The sequence below is a fragment of the Galleria mellonella genome, unplaced genomic scaffold (assembly GCF_026898425.1).
Source record: "Galleria mellonella isolate WM207_F2 unplaced genomic scaffold, CSIRO_AGI_GalMel_v1 utg146, whole genome shotgun sequence".
Lineage (NCBI taxonomy): Eukaryota > Metazoa > Arthropoda > Insecta > Lepidoptera > Pyralidae > Galleria > Galleria mellonella.
The window spans coordinates 6692048-6716589 of NW_026441999.1; the positions used below are offsets into that span (position 1 = coordinate 6692048).

Consider the following 24542-nt stretch of genomic DNA (forward strand, 5'->3'; position numbering starts at 1 on the left):
TGGGTATTGTTACCTCATTCAACATTTCTGTATGCAAGGAGTCTACTGCCACATTGGCCAGACGGTTTGATATATTTCACTTCGAGATTTACGTCTCTTGTACTGTTGTTTTGCACTTTGTTCTCCACGTCGCCTCTTGCGGCTTTCTGAGGATATTAAGAAGTGGTAATAGCATACTCTTACTTCATTACCACATGGTGAATATAGTACTAATATGAACTGTGTAACGGAACAGACAAGGCAACGAGGAGCAGGTGAAGCCGCGAGTGCTTCGCTTCACGTGGAGTATGAAGACCACCTCCTCACGGGACCCCAACGAGATCATGGCGGAAATACGAAAGGTTAGTATATAAATATAGTACACACTTGGATGATGTGTTTTTTTTTACAACACAGGGGGCAAACGAGCATGCGGCTCACCTGATGGTAAGTGACTACCGCCGCCCATGATCACCCACAACACCAGCGGCATTGCAGGTGTGCTGCCGGCCTTTTAAAAAGGAATATACTCTTTTCTTGAAGGTTATGTTGTCGTATCGGTTCGGAAATACTGCTGCTGGAAGTTGATTCCAAAGAATGGTTGTGCGTGGAAGAAAGTGCCTTGAAAAACGCACGGTGGAAGACCGCCACTCGTCCAGATGATTGGGATGAAAATTCAAATATTCTGCTCATTTGTGTAAAGTGTCACATAAAAGATATAGAAGAATAAAAAATTTTCTTCTTTTTGATGTTTATCTAAATTACTAGTAGAGTACCAGAGGGAGACTTTGTACAAAAGTCGATTGCTTGGGTACCTCTGTCTCATTCGTGTTTCAACTGTTGAAGCAGCTGTGTTTGCATGGCTGTGTTTCGGTTTGAAGGGTGGGATATGGCGTGAATTTATTGGGTACAGAGGAATAACACCTGAGTCCTCAGGAATGGCAACGCATGGGGGGTATCATTGGCGAAACAGTATACTCTGTTATGTCCATGCTACTGCTCATGTCTATAGGCGACGATTACCACTTTCCATCAAGTGGACCGTTAGCTAGTTTGCCATTCTAAATTGTATAAAAAAAAAACTCAGTCAAACTTAAAATTTTTATGTAATTTTAAATGGCAATCAAGTTGACGGTTTACTTAATGATTAAGTAACCGTCGCCTTTACACATTAACAGTACCATGGACATCTTAGGATATTCAATGACGCCCATGGGTACCTCCCATAGGTTATCATTCCTAAAGTCTGTGGTATATTATTCTTTTGTTTCTTGTAATTTTTCTACCAAACTTTTTTGACCAGATATTTAAAAACAATTTGGTTTACAGGTGTTAGACGCCAACAACTGCGACTACGAACAACGCGAGAGGTTCCTCCTCCTCTGCGTCCACGGCGACCCAAATACCGACTCCCTTGTCCAATGGGAAATCGAGGTGTGCAAGCTGCCGCGCCTCTCGCTCAACGGAGTGCGCTTCAAGCGAATATCCGGTGAGTATACTCGTAGAACGAACTTTGATAGACTCCGGACTCGTGAGTACCCCACGCAAATGTGTGTGTACGGGAACCCAGAGGGAGACTTTGTACAAAAGTCGATTGCTTGTGTACCACTGTCCCATTCGTGTTTCAACCGTGAAGCAGTTGTGTTTGTATGGCTGTGTTTCGGTTTGAAGGGTGAGATATGGCGTGAATTTACAGGGTACAGAGGAATAACACCTGAATCCTCAGGAATGGCAATGCATGAGGGGTATCATGGGCGAAACTGTATACTCTGTTATGTCCATGGTACTGCTCATGTCTATAGACGACGGTTACCACTTTCCATCAGGTGGACCGTCAGCTTGTTTGCCATTCTAAGATGTATAAAAAAAAAACCCTAACGTGGACTTGCTCATCTTATGTGGTGTGCAAACTGACATGTTTTTCGCTCAGAGAGCGTTTTAAATGAATGTCCGGTGAGTCTAGAATGAATTTTTATAGACACCACACTCGTAAAATACCTTACCAAAATGTGTGTGTACGGGGACCCTAACGTGGAGTTGCTCGCCTTGGACAATGGTGCAAACTGTCTGTGCAACTACCCCTCACTTAACAGAGGGTATTTCAAGCGAATATCCGATGAGTCTTGTATTAGATTATAAATCTCTTGAGTACCTCATGTACGTATAGACAGAGATCCTAACGCTGGCTCACTCGTTCAGTGGGAGATCGAGTGTGCAAGTACTTGTTTAAGTTGTTCTAGTCGAGGATCATTAGTGTAGAAGAATAACATGCAAAATATGCATGCAATGTTAAATAAATGTATGAACAAGAATCCTAAAGGTTATATTGATTATATATAGAAAGACATAGAAAGGGTGAAATCGAAATAATTTGTATGCTTTGAGGGAGTGTCCAATACTTTTCAGTCTTCATACAAAAACATAGAGTTCAGTTATCAAATTATTTTTTGGTTATTTCGACTTATATAAGTTTATGAAATAGGTTTCTTTGGACAAAGCGTTCACTAAGGATTTCGTTCTCACCTTGTATGTGTTTAGATGAACTGAATGTATCACGAATCCGACGTATACATTTGCAGGCACCAGCATCGGCTTCAAGAACATTGCGTCTAAGATCGCCAACGAGCTCAAGCTGTGACTGCCCGGGAGCGCCCCGCGCCGGCGCCGCCGCCGCCGCCTGCCGCTCGCGCCCTCGCCCTCCACGCCCGACTCGTCCGCGCCGCTGCACGCGCCACCCTCGCCTCCCTCGCCGCCAGCCAAGCCCCTGCCGCACCCGCACGCATTCATCACCATCACCCCACGCTCACCCCGCCCGCCGCCGCTCATCTCCTCCTCCGACGAGCGCGACACCCCACCTCCCCCGCCGCCTCCTCCGCCCCGCACTGACTCTCTTCGCTTATCGGCTGAAGATATGGTGCTAGTCGCAAACGGGGGCATGAGGACTCCCTCAGGGGCCCTAGCTCATTTCCTGGCCGCATATACACCGGCAGAGCTCTCGCTCGCCCGCAGTGATTACCTCCGCCCCCCGCTGTCCCCGAGCCGATCCACCGTCTCCTCTGCTCAGATCCACCCTCGCTCCTCCCTTTCGTTGCGGGCGGAGAGCGCGGACGTCGACGACGGGGCCAGGCTGCTGCGTCCCAAAATGCCGCATCAGTCCTACTCCTACAGCGTCCACACCCTCAGACGCCAGTCTCGGGCCCGCTCCCCGCCTTGCGACTGCCTCCCGGTCGATCCGATCCCCCCTCCCGAATTGTTCGATTTTTAAACGCTCCTGCTCAATTTCGCCACTGACTTTCGCGGCCGATACTCGGTTTTTGAATTTGTATCGATTTTGAATGTTTGAAAATTTGAAAATCGAATCGGCCATTTTTGTAACTATGAATTCTTTTTGAACTGTCGAACGTGTCGTAGGTAATGTAAATTGATAAGTTCGATTTTTAAATTTGTCGAGCGACAGCAGTGTTGCGCTGTTGTCGACGAGGAATTCTGTCGATGCGTACCTACATAGTGATGTAACAATGATTGACTCGTATGTCGATAGTTGGACGTTCTAATGGTATATGTGCCAATGAGGTATCAGGAAGAGATCGCCTTCGAAAGCGAACAATTTTATTCGAGTATGTTTACTGTAACTTAATTTAATATTTTAGTTGAATTACGCAAATCGCTCTCAATTTTACGCCACTTGTAATATAGATTTACTCATGAATTTTTATTCTTTGCCCCTTATGTAGATATGTAAGTTGACTGATCGGTCGACGGTACCGCGCGTTCGGTTGTTTATATATGGCTCTAGTTTATTTATATCAATATTATTGTCGATTAACTTTATAGTCTGTTTTACGAAATCTGTTTTTTTTTTTATTTAAATACGTATCGTTTCCTGTGGGGCGTGCGGTACCGTCGTCTCGTAGGATCGTTCGTGCTATGGCTTACCATATAAACATTACGTATTTTTATCTTGTAATAATGTACAAAGTGAGTTCGCGCTCAAGAGATACAATTTAGCATTAGTTTTTAATTTTAGTATTCTTTTCCAATTGTAATGACAAATATAAATATACAAAAAACATATGGCTGTCGTCGAATAGCGATATAACTGTTCATATTATCGGTATAATAAATTAAGTATGTGTCGATCGACCGGTTTGTGTTGGCACGCAGTAATGTTGATGTTGCAAGGGGCCGCGTATCGAGATAAGCTGGTCGGCCGACGGTAGTGCGGTCGCCCATTGCTGTCTTTCTAATTGTAAGGCTGGATTAGAAAGTGTCAAAGGTTCATTGTAATGTTACAGGATGGACTCACAATCTAGACTCTAGATATATTTACACTAAATAAAATTATTATGAAATAATTATTAGATGTAATGTATTTGTGATCAAAGTATTATGGACTTCGTAGTTACATAGCAATAATGTTTATAATTGTAACTTAATTTCTATATTACGTCAGCCTTCAATTTTTTAATTTTGGAACGGTTCTCCATTTTTTTTTTTGTGATTTAGTGTGACGCTTTCTTTCTGTATTCATTCATGTGTGACGTTTTCGCATACTAGATCATAAATATTAAATATAGGTTTGGATGTGCAACGCAATGCGGTGACCGTGGATATTTTCTATTATTATATTTAAGTGTAGCGTTATAATTTTACATGGAATCACATTTACGCATCGGATACTTCGGTCGGACGTTGTCGCGCTGTCGGAAACGGAATGTGTCAAAAAACTGTCAAACTCATGTCATTATTGTGTTGATATTTATAATTTTGTGTAAAAACATTATATTCGGCAATGTTTTGTTTTATTTATTGCAATTATTGAACCAAAGGTATAAAAAGAATATGAATTAATACTAAATATAATTATGTCGAATTTACAGGATAATTATGATATGTCTATGGAATAATCTTCAGAAGGTCGGGTATATTCTTTATATCTCTGATAAGGTACTGTATAGTTTTTTTTTTTTTATTTCTGTACAACACTTATCTTTTCCATTTCATAGAAATATGTTAGAAATATATAAATTTGTCGATAAAAAGTATATTTCCCATCTCTACAGATTGTCAATGAACTCAACTTGTCAATTTTTTAAAAGTGAATTTTATGGTGTTATAAATAAATATGAAAAAAAAGGGATGTGGGAGTAGGTAACTCGTATAAACAGGGTGTTCACATTAAATTGTTGTTTTTTTTTTCTAAAAATAAGACTAAATTTTATATATATATTTCAATAATATAAAAGGCATTTATTATTACATTTTTTAATTAGAAAATCAATTCAATTTGAGAGAAAAGATGAGAAATGGGTATGAATATTTTGCAGTATTTAAACTAGGTAAGGAAATGATTTAATTTGAGATATACAGAAAAGTGTTTTTATATCTCATATTGCATCGGATATTTAAGAATGAAGATTTTTTTTTATGTAAGTATAACACGCTAGTTAATTTTGTAAGAGATATTTGACTGTCGGCTGTTAAATTAACTTCATCAAGTATATATACTTAATATTATATAATTTTGGACTTTTGCATTATTGGCGCACTTCAGTCTTGTCGTGGCCACGACATGGTGCAATCCACGTCGAAACATCGGCAATAAAAATCAGATATGTAGGTACTATCAGCAAAAAATTTTCATCGCTTTAAGTCCCGATAGTTTATTTAAAATACCAAATATTAATATTAAAGAACTGTTAAAAGTTTATTTTTCTATAATTAGTAATTTTCCCTACTTGCTGATGTCAAAAATAAAACATCGATATCAAAAAATATCGACAATTTGTCAACACTAAGTCACATTTACGTTGGTTAAATTAATTTAGTTCAATATAGCGTTGATTTAGGTAAATATTTCTATGGTTATTTTGAACATCGCCACAAATTTTTAATAGCATGGATAAATGTTTATGCGCAAATGGCGTCGGCTATGGTTTATTGTTAATTTTATAGATAGTACTAATTTCATAGTGTTATCTTAATAAATATTCACCGTCAGTATTGTCCAAGCTGAAATAATGTATTTAAAATTTTACAATATATTATATATATATATATATATATATATATATTTTGTAGAATTTTAATCTCAAATATCTCTGCTCTGATATTGTCTAGGCATGGCCTCCATAATAAGATTTGTTCCTTTTAAACTTAGCTTTCAATGTAAGTTAAAAAAATTTGTTTAAAGCCACCTAAATTTTACCCATACAAATATAATAAAATGAAAAAAGGTAAACATATTACGAACGCGCCGAAAATAGAATCTACAGAAGATCCTAATTAGAGCTTCTGTGACATTGGCATACACTTTCGCGCCAATAATAAATTTACATTTTTTTAATCCGTAGAAGAAGAAAACTATAGAAATACTATGAGAGCGTATGCATTATGAAATAGCAATAGAATGACGTCATTGAGCAAACGAACAAATAAATATACTCTATAAGCTGCAGAAACCGTTTACCATCAGACGAGCCGTATGCTTGTTTGCCAACTTTGTGGTATAAAAAAACTTTTTCGCGAATATTTAATTTGAATGTGCAATATAAACATATTTTTGAAGTGACAAATAAATTGATTAATCGAATAATAAAAGCGTACCTACGCAAAGCAAGACAATAATATTTCCGATCTCGCTCACACTTCGTGTTTTGCTTATAAAGGTGTCTCGTTCTAACTATTGTGTGTCGTTTCTATCAGGAGCGCAAGAACTAGCGTAAATCTATTCCTTAGTCACTTCATTCCTTTTTAAATTATCCGACAAGATGGTGAAATATGTATATGTGTTTAAATTCGGATTTTTTTTAAATTGTTTTCTAAACGTACCTTTAATTATTGTCACATTCTTTGACATGTGTGTTATTCCGATAATTGTCTGTTAATTGCCTTGTAGATTCAGAAAATAATATACGTAATATATGATTAAATATATTTATTCTCCACAGCGCAACAACGCACCGACCCACATAATACTGTTTCCATACCTACTGTAGTAATATATTTATATATATGAGCTTTGTTTTATTATCTACTAAGGTGATGTCGACGCGTCGGTCTGTCGCCGACACGTGGTACCTACGCTGTTTTTGTGAGATAATCAAGTGGAAATAAATTTTATTTTTAATTCCATGCTTGTGATGTTTCTTTTTGATGTTCAGTGTTAAATAATAGGCCTGTAAAGTTATGTACCATGACTAATGTCAGGGGAAGATTATTAACGGGGACTAGCGGCCCCATTGCAAGCAATGTACTCGTACCTTGTCTGGTTACCCTCTGAGATTGATGAAAAATAATCGTGATTAATTTATCGTAAAATTTGTCACGATGGGCTAACTAAAAGAGAGGGAGATTTTATACAAAAGTCGTTTGCTTGGGCACCTCTGTCCTATTGGTGTTTCTACCGTGAAGCAGTTGTGTTTGCAGGGTTGTGTTTCGATTTGAAGGGTGGGATATGGCAGTGAATTTACAGGGTACAGAGGAATAACATCCGAGTCCTCAGGAATGGCAACGCATGTGGAGTATCATGGGCGAAACAGTATACTCTGTTATGTCCATGGTACTGCTCATGTCTATACGATAGATGACAGTTACCACTTTCCATCAGGTGGGCCGTCAGCTTGTTTGCCATTCTAAGTTGCATAAAAAAATGTCAGCTGGGAAGATTGACGGGGACTAGCGGCCCCATAGCTAGCAATATACTCATACCTTGTGGGGTTACCTTCTAAGGATAACGAAAAACAATCGTGATTAATTCCTTGTGAAATCGTCAAGATGGGCCAACTGACCGGGCTTCATCTGTTAGTAAGTTAATATTTTGTTTTTTTTTTTAATAGGTGATAATGGAATGGTAACCCCACCCGCGCTATCGGTATAAACCGGCGGAGCACCAGTGAGGGGTAATAGGTGAGGATGAAAGCAGCATCGTTAGCCCATCGTGAGGAATTCCACTAGAATTAACCACGATAGTTTCCAGGGAGAACCGCGTGAAGGTCGACCTGATATTGCTAGTAATGAGAAAATTAGACCCCATTACTAGCAATCCCTTTCCTTCCGACGCGCGCGTTGCCGACCCTAAAGCAACCTTAATACGTTCATTTTGAAGAATTAGTATTAAGTAAGTTACAGCAGTAGTTTGTAGTCTCTAGGGTCTAGGGTTCCTCATCGGCAGGAAAGATCATTCCACAAGCTGAGTGTTCCCGGGAGGAAGCTCTTCTGAAACCGCACTGTGCGAGACCATTCTGGTTCTAAGGTGTGAGGATAGTTTCTAGTTATAAACTAAACCTGATTGGGGGGAAAGGGATTGTTAGTAATGGAGACTGAGAATCCCATTGCTAGCAATATACCCAACCAGGTCGACCTCCTCGCGGTTCTCCCTGGAAACTATCACAGTACATTCCTGATGAATTCATCATGATGGGCTAACTGGCCTGTTTTCATTCTCATCTATCACCCTTCACTGGTGCTCCGCCAGCGTATCCCGTTAGCGCAGGCGGGGTTACCATACCATTTTCATCCAATAAAAAAAAAAAAAACTAAACCTGATTATGATTTTAAATTCATGAATCCATGTTGTATGTCCATCCAATAGAAAATCCGCGGAATTTCCATCAGTAATTACGTACAAATTTTTTAATTATACTCTAATATATTAGAATTGTCTATGAATGTTTATTTAGGTAAACTTCGAATTGAATTTAAAATAAAATCAAAAAAGAATTTTTTATATTTTATTCATAAAAAATACTGTTAACCTGACTAATGTTTACATTTAAAAACAATTTAAAATAAATAACAAGCATAACATTTATTTACACATTAAACACTAAAATGTCGGTTAGGTACACAGGTTATAAAAGAATTAAATTTAAATACTAAATATAGAATTAATTACTAAAGATAGATTACAATAAGAATTGATATCTAAAATTCCCAAACAACAACTGTAAACAAACAACAATAATTAACAATACTGAATAAAAAATATATTTATTATTTAGTATTAATATTTATATACAAATTATAATTTGGGATCTGCAGAGGACGCCATATTGAAATGGAAAACACAGTATCTCTTTTACGCAAAGTAATGTGGCCTATTCTGAGGAACAATTTTTTCAAATCTATTTCTTAATTTAAAATTTCAGTTTTGATATTACAGAGAAATATTTATTGTAAGAACCAATATGATATAAATTTCTAATAAATTTAAGCCGAAATTACTTAAAAATATTAAATTTATCATCCAAAAAACTGTAATTTTGTGAAAATACTCGTATTAAAATATTTGGTGAAAAGTAAGTAGAGAAAACGTCTCAAAATCGACCCAAATGTGCCTACCACGTAGGTCATAGTCTTATTAACTTTGAACTACATATAATGTGAGATTACTTATTGATAATCGACGTTAAAAGCTCACTTTGCAGACCCTATGGCGCAATCAAAGCCGACAAATACCTTAGTCTATTATAAAAAGTCTATTTAATAAACCAAATATTTAAGCTAATAAGGAATTTTTATCAGATATAACACAGATATTAAATAATACGGCAAAGAAATACTGTAAAGGGTACTGAGGACTTTACAGAATGACTAATGTGTGTTCTACAATTATTTACATCCTATAATTTATTTATTTTAATTATTTGAAACTACAATATGTATAACAGAGAATTGTAAGAAACAACTCAGATTTCCATACAAACTCGTCGACGTTAAACGAGAATGCTTATGTAAATCTTTGTACAACTCACATTAGCTTATGATTTGGTGCCAATTATTTTAACGCTAACTAAATACGTTTGTCATCAAATGAGTTCAATGATTTATCACAGTGGAAATTGTTGAAAAGTATAGATTCCTATCTTACTCCGTATAAAATAAGGCGGCTAAGTGTTTTATTTCTGTTCATCCTCTTTCTTCACTGGCACTCCGTCTAAATCTACCTCTGTGCTTGGGATCAATGGTGGTTTAAACCCATATTCGATCCTCAGATTGCTTATTCTTGGTGTCCTATCAGTTCTTCTCAGTTTTAATTCGACGATATAATTATTGTTTTTCTCCCAGGATTGGTCATAATTCTTCATAGGCGGCGGCCCGTAATAATAATAAGGGTTGTTTGTGTTTGTAATATACGACAAGTAGTTCACTAAATTTGGTGTCTTTTTGAACTGTTGAATTTCAAAAGTGGGTGTACTGTTTATGTATTGGTAAGACGAAGCGTATTGGTTGCCCCATTTTGTGGTTTGAACTAATGCTTTGCGTTTATCGTCCAACATTTGTTGGTACGCCTGAATTTGTTGTTGCTTTTGTTGATCCTGAAATACTTGCTGCGTTTGCTTTGTATTTTGCATGTGTATCTGATTCGGCGATAGATTGCCTTGCTTTTGTTGTTCAGGTCCAGTCTGCATGTACTTTATGTATTGAGGTATGTTTTGTGATTGTTGTGTGTGTTGAAAATTGTTAATGTGATAGTGATTTCCATAGACTTTATCGGGGACATTTGTATTATGGTGTTGCATTTGTAACGGTATAGGCATAGGCTTTTCGACAAATCTCTCAACCGGATATGGCACCCTCACTTCTATAGGTACTTGAACGGGATAAGGCACTTTCTTCTCCACAACTTTTTCAACCGGGTACGGTACTCTTTTTTCAACCGGGTAAGGTTTGTCAATATATTTTGTTACAACAACCGGTTTTTCTACAATTTTCTCTACGACTTTTTCGACGGGATATGGAACTTTAATAGGCACTTTTTTCTCCACTATCCTATCAACTGGTACAGGATATGGAACTTTCTTCTCTACTATTCTATCTACCGGATAAGGTTGGGGCACTCGAACTTCAACCGGCACAGGGTGATGAACCGGTACTTGTACATGAATTGGTTTTTCAACAACTTTAGTAACCATCACCGGTTTTTCAACTATCTTCTCTACTGTCACTGGGACCCTTTTTTCTACCGGATATGGAACAGGGACTTTAGTTTCAACCGGAACTGGGTAGGGTACTTGTCTCTCAACTGGATAAGGTACAGGAACTTCTTTGTGCACTATTTTCTCAACAGGAACTGGTTTTTCTACTTCAACCGGGTAGGGCACACGGGTTTCTATCGGAACTGGATATAAGACCTTTTGTTCAACCGGAACTTGTACTTCGTATGGTATACCGACCGGTGTTGGAACTGGTATTTGGTGAACAATTTGTTTTTCTACAAGCTTTTCTACAGGGAATGGTATATGAACTGGACGATCGATGAAGACTTTTTGTTCAACCGGATACGGTACTTCTACTGGAATTGGGTAAGGTTGAAGAACTCCAACCGGGTATGGTTTATCGACATATCTAGTTACTTCCACCGGCTTTTCTACTACTTTTTCAATAGGTATGGGAACAGCAACTGGTCTATCTACTTCAATTTGTTTCACCACTTCAACAGGTTCAGGATATGGCACTTGCTTTTCAATAAATCTATCAACATATTTGGTTATCGGTACTTCTTTTTCTATTATTATAGGTTGAATAATTTTTTGTCCATATTCATTAAAATAGTTTATATACTCACTTCTCTCATTGTTATCGTCATTAGCCTTAATTTCAACTTCTGATCTAGTATTACTGCTTGTTTCTAATTTTTCTTTTGAATCATTCTCATTTTCATATTCTTGGTTTTCATTATTGTCATTATTTTTTGCCATACCATATTTGTATAGTATATTATTCATATTGTTTTGTATTTTTTTAGAAGATTCGAGAGCTTGGACGTATTTATTGTACAATTTCTTTGCGATATCCAAAGTGTCTTTGTCATTACTTCTACCTTCTTCTAAATATTCATGCACTTCAACATCATTTATATGAGTAATGGATACAGGAATTGATTCTTGGACCTCAACGATCGTTTTTTCTTTCTTAGGATTTTGAATGACATCTGATATTAACTCACTATCTGCTGTCTCATGATCTTCAACTGAGTTATAATTTTCTGATTCGTTAGCATTTAATAGCCTCAAAGCGACTGTTATTGGTGCCAAATATTTTTGTCCGATCGGTCTTGGGGTTACATCAACTGTATCTCCATTAGACCTATAATCTTCATTTGTCTGACTATTAGAATTTTCTTCGTATTTCTTCTGGTTTTCCATATTATTTCTAATATTTACAATTTGATAACCATCTTGTAAATAAGGTACCATTGTTGAAACTAAATTATTTAAAGCTTGCTCCTTATAACTGTCATATGAAGATTCCGGTACGATTATAGGTGAAGCGAATTTATATTCATTGGAACTAGTCTGTAAAATCTGCTCCTTCGACTCATCCTTTCCTAGGTGTTCAATTTCGCTATTAAGAATATTTTCTATTTTAGCTTTCACTGTGACTTTATTTCTAAATGGGCTCCTATTATCATAACCTTGATATCTGCTCTGTTCTCTGAAACTAGACCGTGGTTTGATAATATCATCATTCTGTGCATTAATATGTTTTTCTGCTGCATGGTTTATTCTCAATAAATCCTCATTTGAAATAAGGTCTTGTGTCGAAGCGACTAATTTCGTTATACCATCATTTTTTTCAGCTTGAATTGAATCTTCTGCTACGGTGGGAGGTGAAACTGTTGAATAGTAATAGTATCTTTCACTTCTAGCATTCTCTCTCGGTGATTCTACCCTAAAGTGTACAGCACCTCTGTAAGTCAAAGGCCTTTCGGTTCCATCATTGGCCCCAACGTTAGTGTTAATATTATGAACTTCATATTTTGGAACATCGGCATATAACTTATTTGCTGATTGTGTTTCGCTAACGCCTTTTGATTCTATAACACTATCCTCATTCGTACAGTTATGGTCTTTAAACACTTGTACTACAGAAGATGAATAAGCTTCATAAGACTCAGTGGTTTCTTCTTTGTGAAGAGATATTGAATTTTCAGTTTTTGGTGCAGGATGTTGAGTTTGAATATTATACAGTGGGGTAGTTAAAACATTTTGATAGTAGTAGCTAGGACTGCTGTATTGGATTTGATTGGGTTCAGCAGTCGGGAAGATCTGAACAACATGATTCTGTGGTTCGGGTGGTGATGTTGAGAATTGTTGCTGTAGTAGATATATTTCCACTGGTTGGCCTGCGCTTTGGGAGTACGATTGTTGGGTGGTGCTGACGTTCTCGTATATCGTGGGGGTCTGAAATTAATAAATATAATGTCAAACTTCCAAGTAATTGAAAGGAAATAGGTAATTATAATATGAACACATTAATACTGGCACATGAAGGAAGTAATGTTTTAACAACTCGATGATTCCAAATAATAAGATTAGGTAAAGGATGAAAAGCTAATAGGCAATTCTTGTGTTTATATTACGCGTTATATTGGCTAAATCTGAACCAATTTCAATAATTGCTTCTGCAATTAATAGAGTTTATTTATATATTGTTTATTGAACAATACAATTTGTACGAATGGAGGACTTAATGCCGCATGGCATTTTCTACCAGTTAAGCATTAGTTTACTATTTTTAGAGGCGAGCGAAATTCGAACTTGCACATTCTACGTCATGTCGGGGCTAATACTTTTACCAGTGAAGCTACCACTTTTATATAAAAAAAAAAGTTGAGTTAGATTTTTCTTCATACTCTTGATTATCGTCGTCTTTATGGGGATTTTTAAAAATACATCAATGGAATTAATTTGAAGTATCCTAAACCCCATAAGTAAACTATAAACCGAATCTTAGATCAATATCAACAGCATTATATTGTTGTTCATAATTAATAAAGATACCTCTTGCGTGTTGAGCTCTATGGCCTTGTCTCCCAAAGCGATGTTGGTGATGTGGGTATGGTGACCGTCGCTGGTGTTGACCGCGACTGCTCCGTGGTAGCCGCTGTCGTCTGCCGAGTACCGCACATGCTGCTCCGCCTGTATTTTACACATAATAATTGTTATTTTTTTTTAATATTATGTAGATTATAATAATACAGTAGCTTCAGTGAGTTAATGACTTAAACTAAATCTGAGAGGTCCTAAATAAAAATGTTAATTCTCTTGTAGGTAATAATAGTCAATAATTTGAAAATACTTATCGAAAGAAAAAAATAAAAAAAAAACGTTTATTGTTGGCAACAATAAAAATATTTGTACTTATTAAAAATAGATAAAAAAAAAACTATTTGCTAAACAAGTTATTTAATGGGTTATTGATATAACACCACACCATATCAGCAATTAATTGTCCACTGTTGAACATAGGCCTCCCCCATAGAAGAGGGGGAGGGGGGGTGGGTTGCTAGTAGTATCCACGTTTTGTGTTTTAAGTGCCATATATAGTAAGTTGTCCACGGCTAAACATAGACCTCCTCCATAAGGAGGGTTTTACCAGAAGTTGCCACGCTTGGCAGGCGGGTTGGCAACCGCAGCTACGCCTTGGAGATGTTTTAAGAGAGACGATGCTGCCCATTCCTCGACTTCAAAGTTCCATTAATCAACTCTTACGACACCCACGAGACAGAAAAGCGTGGCCCATTCTATGCCGGGACCACAGTACGATGTTAATATTGATATACAATAATACATAAAAGTATTTTAACCCAATATTCCAAGCGTTTCAAAGTCAATTGATCTGTATAGATTACCTGAGGTAGCTTCACATAATAATGTCCCACGGTAGTCCCCTCTTTGGGCGTGAGACGCCAGCCCCACTCGAAACTAGTGCCGCCCTGTTGCACCCTCTGTAACAAAAACAGATTTTTACTAACGACCAGTTTCAATCCAACGTAAGTAGGCCAAAACTATTCAATTAAACCGCACATCGTAATAAAATCTTTACAAGCGACTAATTAAAACAAAGTCATCCGTATTAATGATTTATACAAAAACGTGGAATATATTGTGGATATGTATTACATAAATATTACCTATGCAACGAAGTGAGAGTTAATTACAATAATTATTAAGAACATGGAAGCGATCAATTTATATTAATTACCATGTTTGTAAAAAACTCACAAGCGGACACGTGCCAAATGCCAGAAGCGCACATTATCCCGGTTATTTCGTTTATAATAAATTATTATTTATATCGATGATTTCATATTCGATTATAAATCACAAATGTTAAATAGCCCTATTTGGTATATAAATCTATTGCTTGTAACAAAATAAATAGATAGATAGATACCCTTTATTGTTTCTTCCAAAAGTTTACAATAGTAAACTTATTATATTTTTTTTTTTTACATTCGACTTAGAATGGCAAACAAGCTGATGCCCACCTGATGGAAAGTGGTAACCGTCGCCTATAGACAATATAAACGATTACAAGAAATAATCACAATGAAAAAACAATGAGCGACCTTATCGCTAAAAGCGATCTCTTCCAAGCAACCTTTGGGTGGAGAGGAGTAATTATCAACAATTTGAATAAACGCAAAAAGGAACGTAAAAAGCAAAATTTTATATTACTTTTTGCGTTATTAAATATTGCTTATCGAAATATAGCAATGTCGAAGTTATTTTTTAATGGCAACACCACAATTATCTGTCAATTTTTAAAAAGAATGAAGTTGAAGATTTCTCAATATTTTTGATTATTTAAAAACTGCACTGCTAGCGAACAAAAACGTTAATCGTAGAATTGTATCGTATCAGCCTTTAACTGTCCACTGTTAAACATAGGTTTCCCCCATAAGCGGGGTTTTGCCAGTAGCCACCACGCTTGGCAGTTTTTTTTTTATACAACTTAGAATGGCAAACAAGTTGACGGCCCACCTGATGGAAAGTGGTAACCGTCGCCTATAGACATGAGCAATACCATGGACATAATAGAGTATATTGTTTCGCCCATGCGTTGCCATTCCTGAGGTCTCAGGTGTTATTCCTCTGTACCATGATGGTTTGGCAACAGCAGTTATGGGTTTAACTGCAGTTACGCTTTGGTGATGTTTCAAAAGGAACGCTGCTCCCCATCCCTAGGTTATTAAGTTCCCTTAGTCGCCTCTTACGACACCCACGGAAAAGAAAGGAGTGGCCCTAAGCCGGAACAACCTACCTAATACCTACCGCTAGAGGGGGGGGGGGATGGGATTGTTAATAATGCAAACTATCAGTCCTATTGCTGGCAATATGCCCTATAAGTTCGACCTCCTCATGGTCTCCCCTGGAAACCATCGTGCTGAATTCCTGGTGTATTCATTACGATGGGCTAACTGACCTGCCTTTTCATTTTCACCTATCACACCTCACTGGTGCCCCGCCAGTATATGTCGTTAGCGCAGGTGGGGTTACCATACCATGAAACTGCTTTAAAATTATTTTGTTTAATTTAGCTACCATTATTATGCTCATGACTGCCAACATTTAAGAAGTGACTGCTATAACTATTAACAGACGTTCTACGACATTCTATATTAGTCATCAATCTCCGACCGTTATTCAGTCCACGCACATGTTGCACACGCATACTAATGATAGCGGAATTTAACAAAATTCTATTGGACTAACTAGTAATATGGACTTTCGCAAAATAAGACCTAGTTCAGTAAAAGGTTTGTACGTATAATTGGATTTTTGTATAAGTTAACGGTATCCACGCAAAGGCAGGGTGTAGCGCTAGTCTATAATATAAATTGAAACTGAAAGTTCCACGTCATGCTGCGATATATTAAAGCGAAGTACCGAGGAAGCCTAGGGCACGGCATCCAGTTTGCGGTATGTGTATCTGTCAGTCTATATATGCGAGTAAAACTTCGGAACTAGACGGGTAAAAGTGGTGCGCGCAGAAAAAAGGCAGCGAACGAAAGTGGCCGGGCTAGGTGCACGGGATCTTGTTAACAAAGTCATCTATACTTTCCAATTATGATAAGCTCTTAACTTTTATTGATTAACCCATTGTTATTCTATCTATCCTATTTAAGGGCTGCGCTCTTGTCGGTGGAGCTCTTGCCACTCACTACGATTTTCAGCTAGTCTCTTCACCTCTTGATACTACACGATACCAACTCCTTCCTTGATCTGCCCGATGTAACTATGTCTCGGTCTCCCTCTTCCCCTCCTTCCTTCTATCGTACCTTCTATTATAATGTTCATAAGTTCGTCGTGTCGTATCAAGTGTCCCAACATTTTTCCTCTTCTGTCCCCAAATAGTTCTAATAATTTGTCTTTTTTCCTTAACCCTAAGTAGGACCTCTTCATTGCTAATTCGATTCCTCCAGCTAATTTTCTCCATCCTTCTCCAGCACCACATTTTAAAAGGCTTTAAGTTTATCCATTTCCTTCCGAGTTAATGTCCACGTCTCGCATCCATACAAAACTACACTCCAGATATAGGTTTTGATAAGCCGCTTTCTAATATCTTTCACATTTCATTTATATATAAATTGTACACACTAATCTGTTTCTTTCTACCCGTATCCCAATTATTATTTGTGGTCGCCGTAATATGTTTTTATCCAAAAAGATTTGGCTTATAGTTTTACGACCGGCCGCCTGCTTGACGTCAACCCTCTTTGGGAAAGTATTTGTTGGTGGTTTCCGCCACCAACGGTATGGAGGAAAGAATTGAGGAAAAAAGGAAGGGAATGTTGGAAATGTGTAAAGAAAATTGGTAAATAAGAGAAATAAGGAGCTTATATGGGAAAAGAAAGGGGGTATACAGTAATATTACATAAAAATATGACAGAGGTAAGCAAATGTACAAAGGCGAGCTTAACTCTGTTAGAGTTCTCTTCCAGCAACACCCAAAGTGGAAAGGAGCATTAATATCAGCGGGTAGAGCGGTGTACAATATTGTGACAATTTTGAAGCAAAAGAACTATACAAACTTAAGTTGGTACATAATTTATTATATCGTATTCAATCGTATATATACCCACGTACATATATACAAATACATAAATATTTACACATACATTTTTAAGACCCCTATTAATATTTTTTTTTATTATTATATTAACGACTGATATACTGATAGATTGTCCATTGTTGAACATAGGCCTTACACTATAGGGGGGGGGGGGGGGGGTTGCCGGTAGTAACCACGCTTGGCAGCAGGGTTGGCAACCGCAGTTAGGCTTTTAGAGATGTTAGACGCTGCTGCCCATCCCGCGCCCTCCCTTAGTCGCTTCTTACGACACCCACGGGAAAGAAAGAGGTGGCCTTTTCAATGCCGGGTCCATACGGCTAATACATTAAGGAGGGTTGCTAGCAATATACTCCCTCGTCGTACGTCGTCGCCCACCCACGTCGCCCTCCCACGTCGCCCTCTCTGAAAATCATCGTGCTGAATTCTAAGCGTATTCATCACGATGGGCTAACTGATATCTCTTTTCATCCTCACTTATCATCTTTCACTGGTGCCCCGACGGTGTATACCGTTAGCACGGGCGGGAACTACCATTTCATTGTCATCCATTAAAAAAAAATACATCGAAACGGATATACGGATAATATCGACATAATACGCGTAAATCACAAAGATTTTAATATATTCATAGACGAGTGAGATTCAAAGGCGCAGATAAAGGCCGGAAGAACAAAATGAACGTAGGAAGTGCTGCCAATACGCAAATCAGATGCCAACAATACAGTGGGTAATATACAATGTTGCATTAAACGAGCGAAAGTCGGTAAGGGATATCTTGCTATAGTTTATTGTCGGAACTGTAAATACATTCTCTCAGTGAAACTAGAGGAACAACAACACTAAACAAATTGTTTATATTTATTTATTTATTTAATAAGGTTCACATACAACTTTTACATTTTACATGCAACTTAATAACACAAAAAATAATTTTGCCTAATGTAAAAATCTTTTATACGCGAACACCACATGCACTATTATAATATTTAATAAATCATTAACAATAACAGTAAGATTATCTGAATAATAAGTAGATTAAGAACTTATGTCTAAGATTTTCCGCAATAAGCTATATCTGCTGTTGGTGGGTCCAAAATTGATGTCAATTTGATCGCTGTGAGCATTCAGAATCCTACATAATCTGGGTACAGGCGAATTGGCTCCTAACACTGTTCTTCTTAACGGAGGACATTAAGGTATTATCTGTTTCCGAGGTATTCTAGAGGGAACACGAAAGTTAAACAATTGAAGCATTTGTGGACAATCTATTATATGCGTCAGTATTTTAAAACCAAAAGAAATGTCAATAAAATCTCTGCGTTTTTCTAAAGAGATGATATGAAAATGCTTCAGCTTGTCAATGTTTGTAATAAATTGTTATATCGTTGTTTACATTTGTAAACTCTGAATAACTTGAATTACATTTTTTAATTAATTGATATTAGTACACAATATTGGGGCACTAGTGAAGGATGGAATGATGAGGCTGAAGTTAGATCAGTTGGCCCATCGTGCTGAATTCAATAGTAATTATCCACGAATGTTCCAGAGAGGACCTCGGGGAGGTCGACATGACGGGGAGTATATGCTAGCGATGGGGACTCCTCAATCAATCCTCAAACAATCCTCCTTCTTTCTCCCATTAAATTATGTTAGAAAAACAGAGAGTAAGAGAAGTTAAAAGTAGGGGCCGGCAAAACTAAAGAAAAATCGACCTAACTTTGTCTTTATGAAAGATTTAGAGAAAAAATATAAAAAATTGGGTAATAATAAAAAATGATATCTGGCAACCCCGTCTCGTCTTTAATTGGTACGTTTACGATTTATGGCCATTTTTTTACAGATTAATTCTTGTCCTTTTAGAGTTGCAAGGTTTGCAAATTTGCCCGACGATATAAGAGTGAATGTTTATATGTTTGTATATGTATATATAATTATCCTAAGTATAATATAATAACCTATACGTGTAATAAATTTCACTCAAATCCGTACAGCAGTTTTTGCGTGACAGAGTAACCAAACAAATCGTCCTTACAAACTATCGCATTTATAATATTATTAATTAACAGTATTATGATTGGCAGTGGTCACCTACTTTCATCCACGCGTACGAAGTCGCGGGCAAAAGCCAGTGTACAACAAAACATTTACATAATGTTAACTTTAAGTCTTAGTTGAATGTTCAATAAGTTGCAGCAAGTGCCCTTATGTTACGCAACAAGCTCGTGAAGCTCTCAGAACTAGTTTGCGTTCACAGTGAAAGTGTTCCTATTATGTTTAAAAATATAATGTTATACAAAATTAATTATCCGTCTGTAACTCCATTGTTGGTGTCCATATTATTATAGTAGTTTTTAGCCGCGACCTCGTCCGCATCATTGGATAAGTAGACAGAGGGAAAATTATAAAAAATACCTATTGTTTTAGCTTCGATTTTTTTTATGCGACTTAGAATGGCAAACAAGCTGACGGCCCACCTGATGGAAAATGATAACCGTCGCCTATAGACATGAGCAGTACCATGTACATAACAGAGTATACTGTTTCGCTCATGATACCCCCCCCCCCCATGCGTTGCCATTCTTGAGGACTCAGGTGTTATTCCTCTGTACTCAGTAAATTCACGTCATATCCCACCCTTCAAACCGAAACATAGCCATGCACACACACTCTGTTATGTTCATGGTACTGCTCATATGGTCTATAGGCGATGGTACCACTTTTGATGGAAACTGAAACGGCTCACCTCATCAGGTGGGCCGTCAGCTTGTTTGCCATTCTAAGTTGTACAAAAACAAAAAAGGTTTTTGTCAGTAGTTGCTACGCTTGACAGGCAAGTTGGACGTAGATTAAAAAAAAAAGTTGGCATCCACAGTTAGGATTTAGTGATGTTTTAAGAGGGACGTTGCTGCCCATTTCTGGACCATTAAGTTCCTTTAGTCACCTCTTAAGATACTAACAGGAAAGGAGGGGATGACCCATTTCATGCCGTGACGACACGACATAATTATTTGACTAAACTTAATTATAAATATTTTAAATAGTATCTTATTATAATTGTTTTCTTTACGGCCCAATCCGGAATGCAATTCCAACTGATAAGAAATAAGGCAAGAAATTTAAAACAAACAATTTTAGATTTTTATAATTTGAAAGCATTTCATTGCATTAATAAATTACTTATAAAGACTTTGTAATCAATCATAGTACTCCTGAACAGACCAGCCTCTTTAAGCAGCATCCGTTCACGAGTATGATGTATGATCCAGACATTGTTGTGTTCATAGGTAGTCCAATGATCAGGTTCACCACGCTGCCACGGTTATGGACTTTTTGAGCGACTTAGAAGAGAAAATAAGCTTACAGCCCACCTAAAGGAAAGTGGTAACCGTCGCCTATCCCTTTCAGACCCAAGTTTTTTTTACCTTTTAGATTAAATATATTTTCGTGTTTTGGAGCCAAGCCATCTTGCCGGCACGCTAGAATCTCACTATCATGTTATTTCAGCTTCGTGCGTAAAAATGAATTGCGCGCGGTTTTAGAGTTTTTTAAAGTTACAACTCACGCCCGTATCGTTCAGGTCTGAAAGGGCTATAGTCTCAATAGTACCATTGACATCATAGTATATACTGTGATGTCCCTCTACTTACCTACGACTATTCGAAATCTGTCCGTTGAGTAACAGCTATAAGGAACAGATGTTGAGGAACTAATAACCTAATGCACTTTACTTGCTCAATACTGCAATATGCAATTTGATAGTGCATAAACGTGTATTCTCTTGAGTAACTATTCGAATGTAAGTGTGATGGAACAGAATATAATATGGAAATGATAAAGATATTTATAGATTCATACTTCTTGTACAAAAATTGATTGCTTGGGTACCTCTGTCCCATTCGTGTTTCAACCGTGAAGCAGTTGTGCATGGCTGTGTTTCGGTTTGAAGGATGGGATATGGCGTGAATTTACAGGGTACAGAGGAATAACACCTGAGTCCTCAGGAATGGCAACGCATGAGGGGTATCATGGGCGAAACAGTATACTCTGTTATGTCCATGGTACTGCTCATGTCTATAGACGACGGTTACAACTTTCCATCAGGTGGGCCGTCAACTTGTTTGCCATTCTAAGTTGCATAAAAAAACAACACAATATAGTGAAAAACAATACAACTATCTGATTGGGTACAATTTTTAAAAATTGTACCAATTTGGAGAAAAATATTTGACATTTGGGTAAAAATAAAAATTCGCAATCTGGCAACCCTGGACATTTTTATCCCGGTCATTCAATGTGTTCCGGTCACGAAGTCATAATTAAAGACTAGGAGTACATACTATAATAATATACGGGCACAGTAACTATAAAAGGTTAATTATTATAAATTCTAAACTCAATTCTCTTATAAAACAAAAAACAACAATCGAGTTACTTGGTTGTTTTTCTTAGCTATAATTCCATTTCGAACTGGGCGATAGATTCGTATAAAATTAATTAGCTGACTCAGCAAACGTTGTTTTACCATATACGTTATTTCGAGAATTATACTTGAAAATTTATCCTACTACAATTTATATATTCGATTGCCATCTTGCAAGCCTTGATTGCGAGCGATTGAAAAACAGGGGTTGAACGAAAAACCGTGAAAATTTTAATTTGTATGTATTTTTCAATGCCAAATCAAAATAAGATAAAAATAAAAAAAAATAGACAAAAAAATAAAAAAAAATGGGGGTGGGTCACCCTTATCATTGAAGGGTATGAAAAATAGATGTTGGCCGATTCTCTGTCCTACCCAAAATGTACACAAAATTTCATGAAAATCGGTTAAGTTTCGGAATAGTTTGGTAACAAACACCGCGACACGAGAATTTTATATATTAGATATTTAACAAGTAAGTTTTGATAAAATTTCTATGGAATCATTCAGTTTAATATAAAAATAAGATTAATTTTGTTTTTAAACTTAATAATATATACTTATAATTATTGTCCTTGATGTTTTAGGTTGGTATTCCAAACTTGCTTAATTACACAATATTATCATGCCTACTTGTACAACAATTAGTTCATTACCTTAAGGTTATCTTAAAAAGATTGCTTTCAGCAATAAGACCGCCTTACTGTACTTATATAACTGTATCATTATTGCTTATTTCCTATATTGTATAATTCAAATAAAGTATATTCATTTATTCAAAAAAGTGACTGAGTTTTAAGATTCTGAGCTTAGTTTATACAGATAGTGTTACCATACAAATGCTTCGATTAAGGCGAGTTAATTTTTTTTATACAATTTTGCGTGATAAATAATTATGTTTATTTTACAACTTGTAAATTTATTTTGTATATTTTAATGTCTAAAAACTCATTTTATTTATTAAATTATTAAATATAGATACCTTAAGATACATTATGTGCGTAAGTATATAGAACACTGATAAAAAAACAAGCACCAAATTTGACAAATAGCTGAAAAAGTTGACCCGTTTTTGAAAGTCCATGCTCTATGCTATAGATTCTGAGTTTTCAGGTTCTGAATTTTAAGGAAATAAGTATAAAAAAATATACAATCAAATTGAGAGTCTCCTCGTTTTTTAACGTCGATGAAAAATGCTTATAATGAAGTTATACTCAAATAAAAAATATTTTTATTAATTATGGACTGGACTTACGGCGCTTGTTTGCTGTGTCCACGCGTGGGCAGACAGACTGAATGCCACCAACAATCGCACCCACTGGAAATAAAAAAAAAAATATAGCTACAAGCAATAATGTAGAGACCAGAGGGAGACTTTGTACAAAAGTCGATTGCTTGGGTACCTCTGTCCCATTCGTGTTTCTACCGTGAAGCAGTTGTGTTTGCATGACTGTGTTTCGGATTGAAGGGTGGGATATGGCGTAAATTTACAGGGTACAGAGGAATAACACCTGAGTCCTCAGGAATGGCAACGCATGGGTGGTATCATGGGCGAAACAGTATACTCTGTTATGTCCATGGTACTGCTCATGTCTATAGGTGACGGTTACCACTTTCCATCAGGTGGGCCGTCAGCTTGTTTGCTATTCTAAGTTGTATAAAAAAAAAAACTTTCACATTTATAATATTAGTAAGTATCTAGTATGTATATAATACATAATTATATTCAACTATATCTTAGTTAAATTTGCATATGCATTAAATTTATTTAAAAATTTGCATACTTGTTTTAGTAACCTATTTCGCTGCGTATCAATAGTGTCGGTTCGCAACATCGCATCGACTCAATTTCACAAACTTTCCCGTCTTTGCATTGAATAACTGAATATATAATATCCCGTTTCCTGTAAAATATACTGGACTTTTTTATGATACTTAAAACTGTAACTAACTAAACTAATTAATTTTCTATCTGATTAGAAGTGGTAATCGAAAAACATGAGGGAAGAAAGGTATTGTTAGTAATCAGGGCTAACATACCCATCTTTAGCAATACCCTATCAGGTCGACCTCACCGCGGTGTGCACTTGAATTTATCATTTTTAATTTCAGGTGAATTCATCATGATTATTTATTCGATTATCACTTAATAAAATAAATTATTGTAACACATGATCAATAATATGGAAATCACAGAGTATACTGTGACACCCATGACGAATAAAGGGTCATGCGATGCCGTTCCTGGCGACACCAGTTTGCGATTAACTTAGAC

General features: G+C 36.7%; 3 protein-coding genes across 3 annotated transcripts in view; 2 read left to right on the top strand and 1 right to left on the bottom strand.

Moving 5' to 3' along the window:
• LOC113514864 (MAP/microtubule affinity-regulating kinase 3-like) overlaps positions 1 to 2804 on the top strand; it is a 117752-nt gene extending 114948 nt beyond the window's left edge. Inside the window, exons 21-23 of the mRNA XM_052891867.1 lie at positions 236 to 341; positions 1309 to 1468; positions 2559 to 2804. Coding sequence (XP_052747827.1) covers positions 236 to 341; positions 1309 to 1468; positions 2559 to 2617 — 325 coding nt within the window. The 3' untranslated portion in view covers positions 2618 to 2804. The remainder of the gene's footprint in view (positions 1 to 235; positions 342 to 1308; positions 1469 to 2558) is intronic.
• Positions 2805 to 2890: 86 nt separating this feature from the next.
• LOC128200014 (uncharacterized) lies at positions 2891 to 7115 on the top strand. Its single transcript, XM_052891866.1, has one exon. It carries the CDS (start codon positions 2891 to 2893, stop codon positions 3242 to 3244), a length of 354 nt encoding a protein of 117 aa, XP_052747826.1. The 3' UTR covers positions 3245 to 7115.
• A 1704-nt stretch (positions 7116 to 8819) lies between these two features.
• The window catches only part of LOC128200042 (uncharacterized), a 29764-nt gene continuing 14041 nt past the window's right edge, over positions 8820 to 24542 (bottom strand). The window contains exons 3-6 of the mRNA XM_052892006.1: positions 23523 to 23585; positions 14618 to 14713; positions 13767 to 13904; positions 8820 to 13166 (exon numbers count right to left, since the gene is read on the bottom strand). Coding sequence (XP_052747966.1) covers positions 9879 to 13166; positions 13767 to 13904; positions 14618 to 14713; positions 23523 to 23585 — 3585 coding nt within the window. The 3' untranslated portion in view covers positions 8820 to 9878. The remainder of the gene's footprint in view (positions 13167 to 13766; positions 13905 to 14617; positions 14714 to 23522; positions 23586 to 24542) is intronic.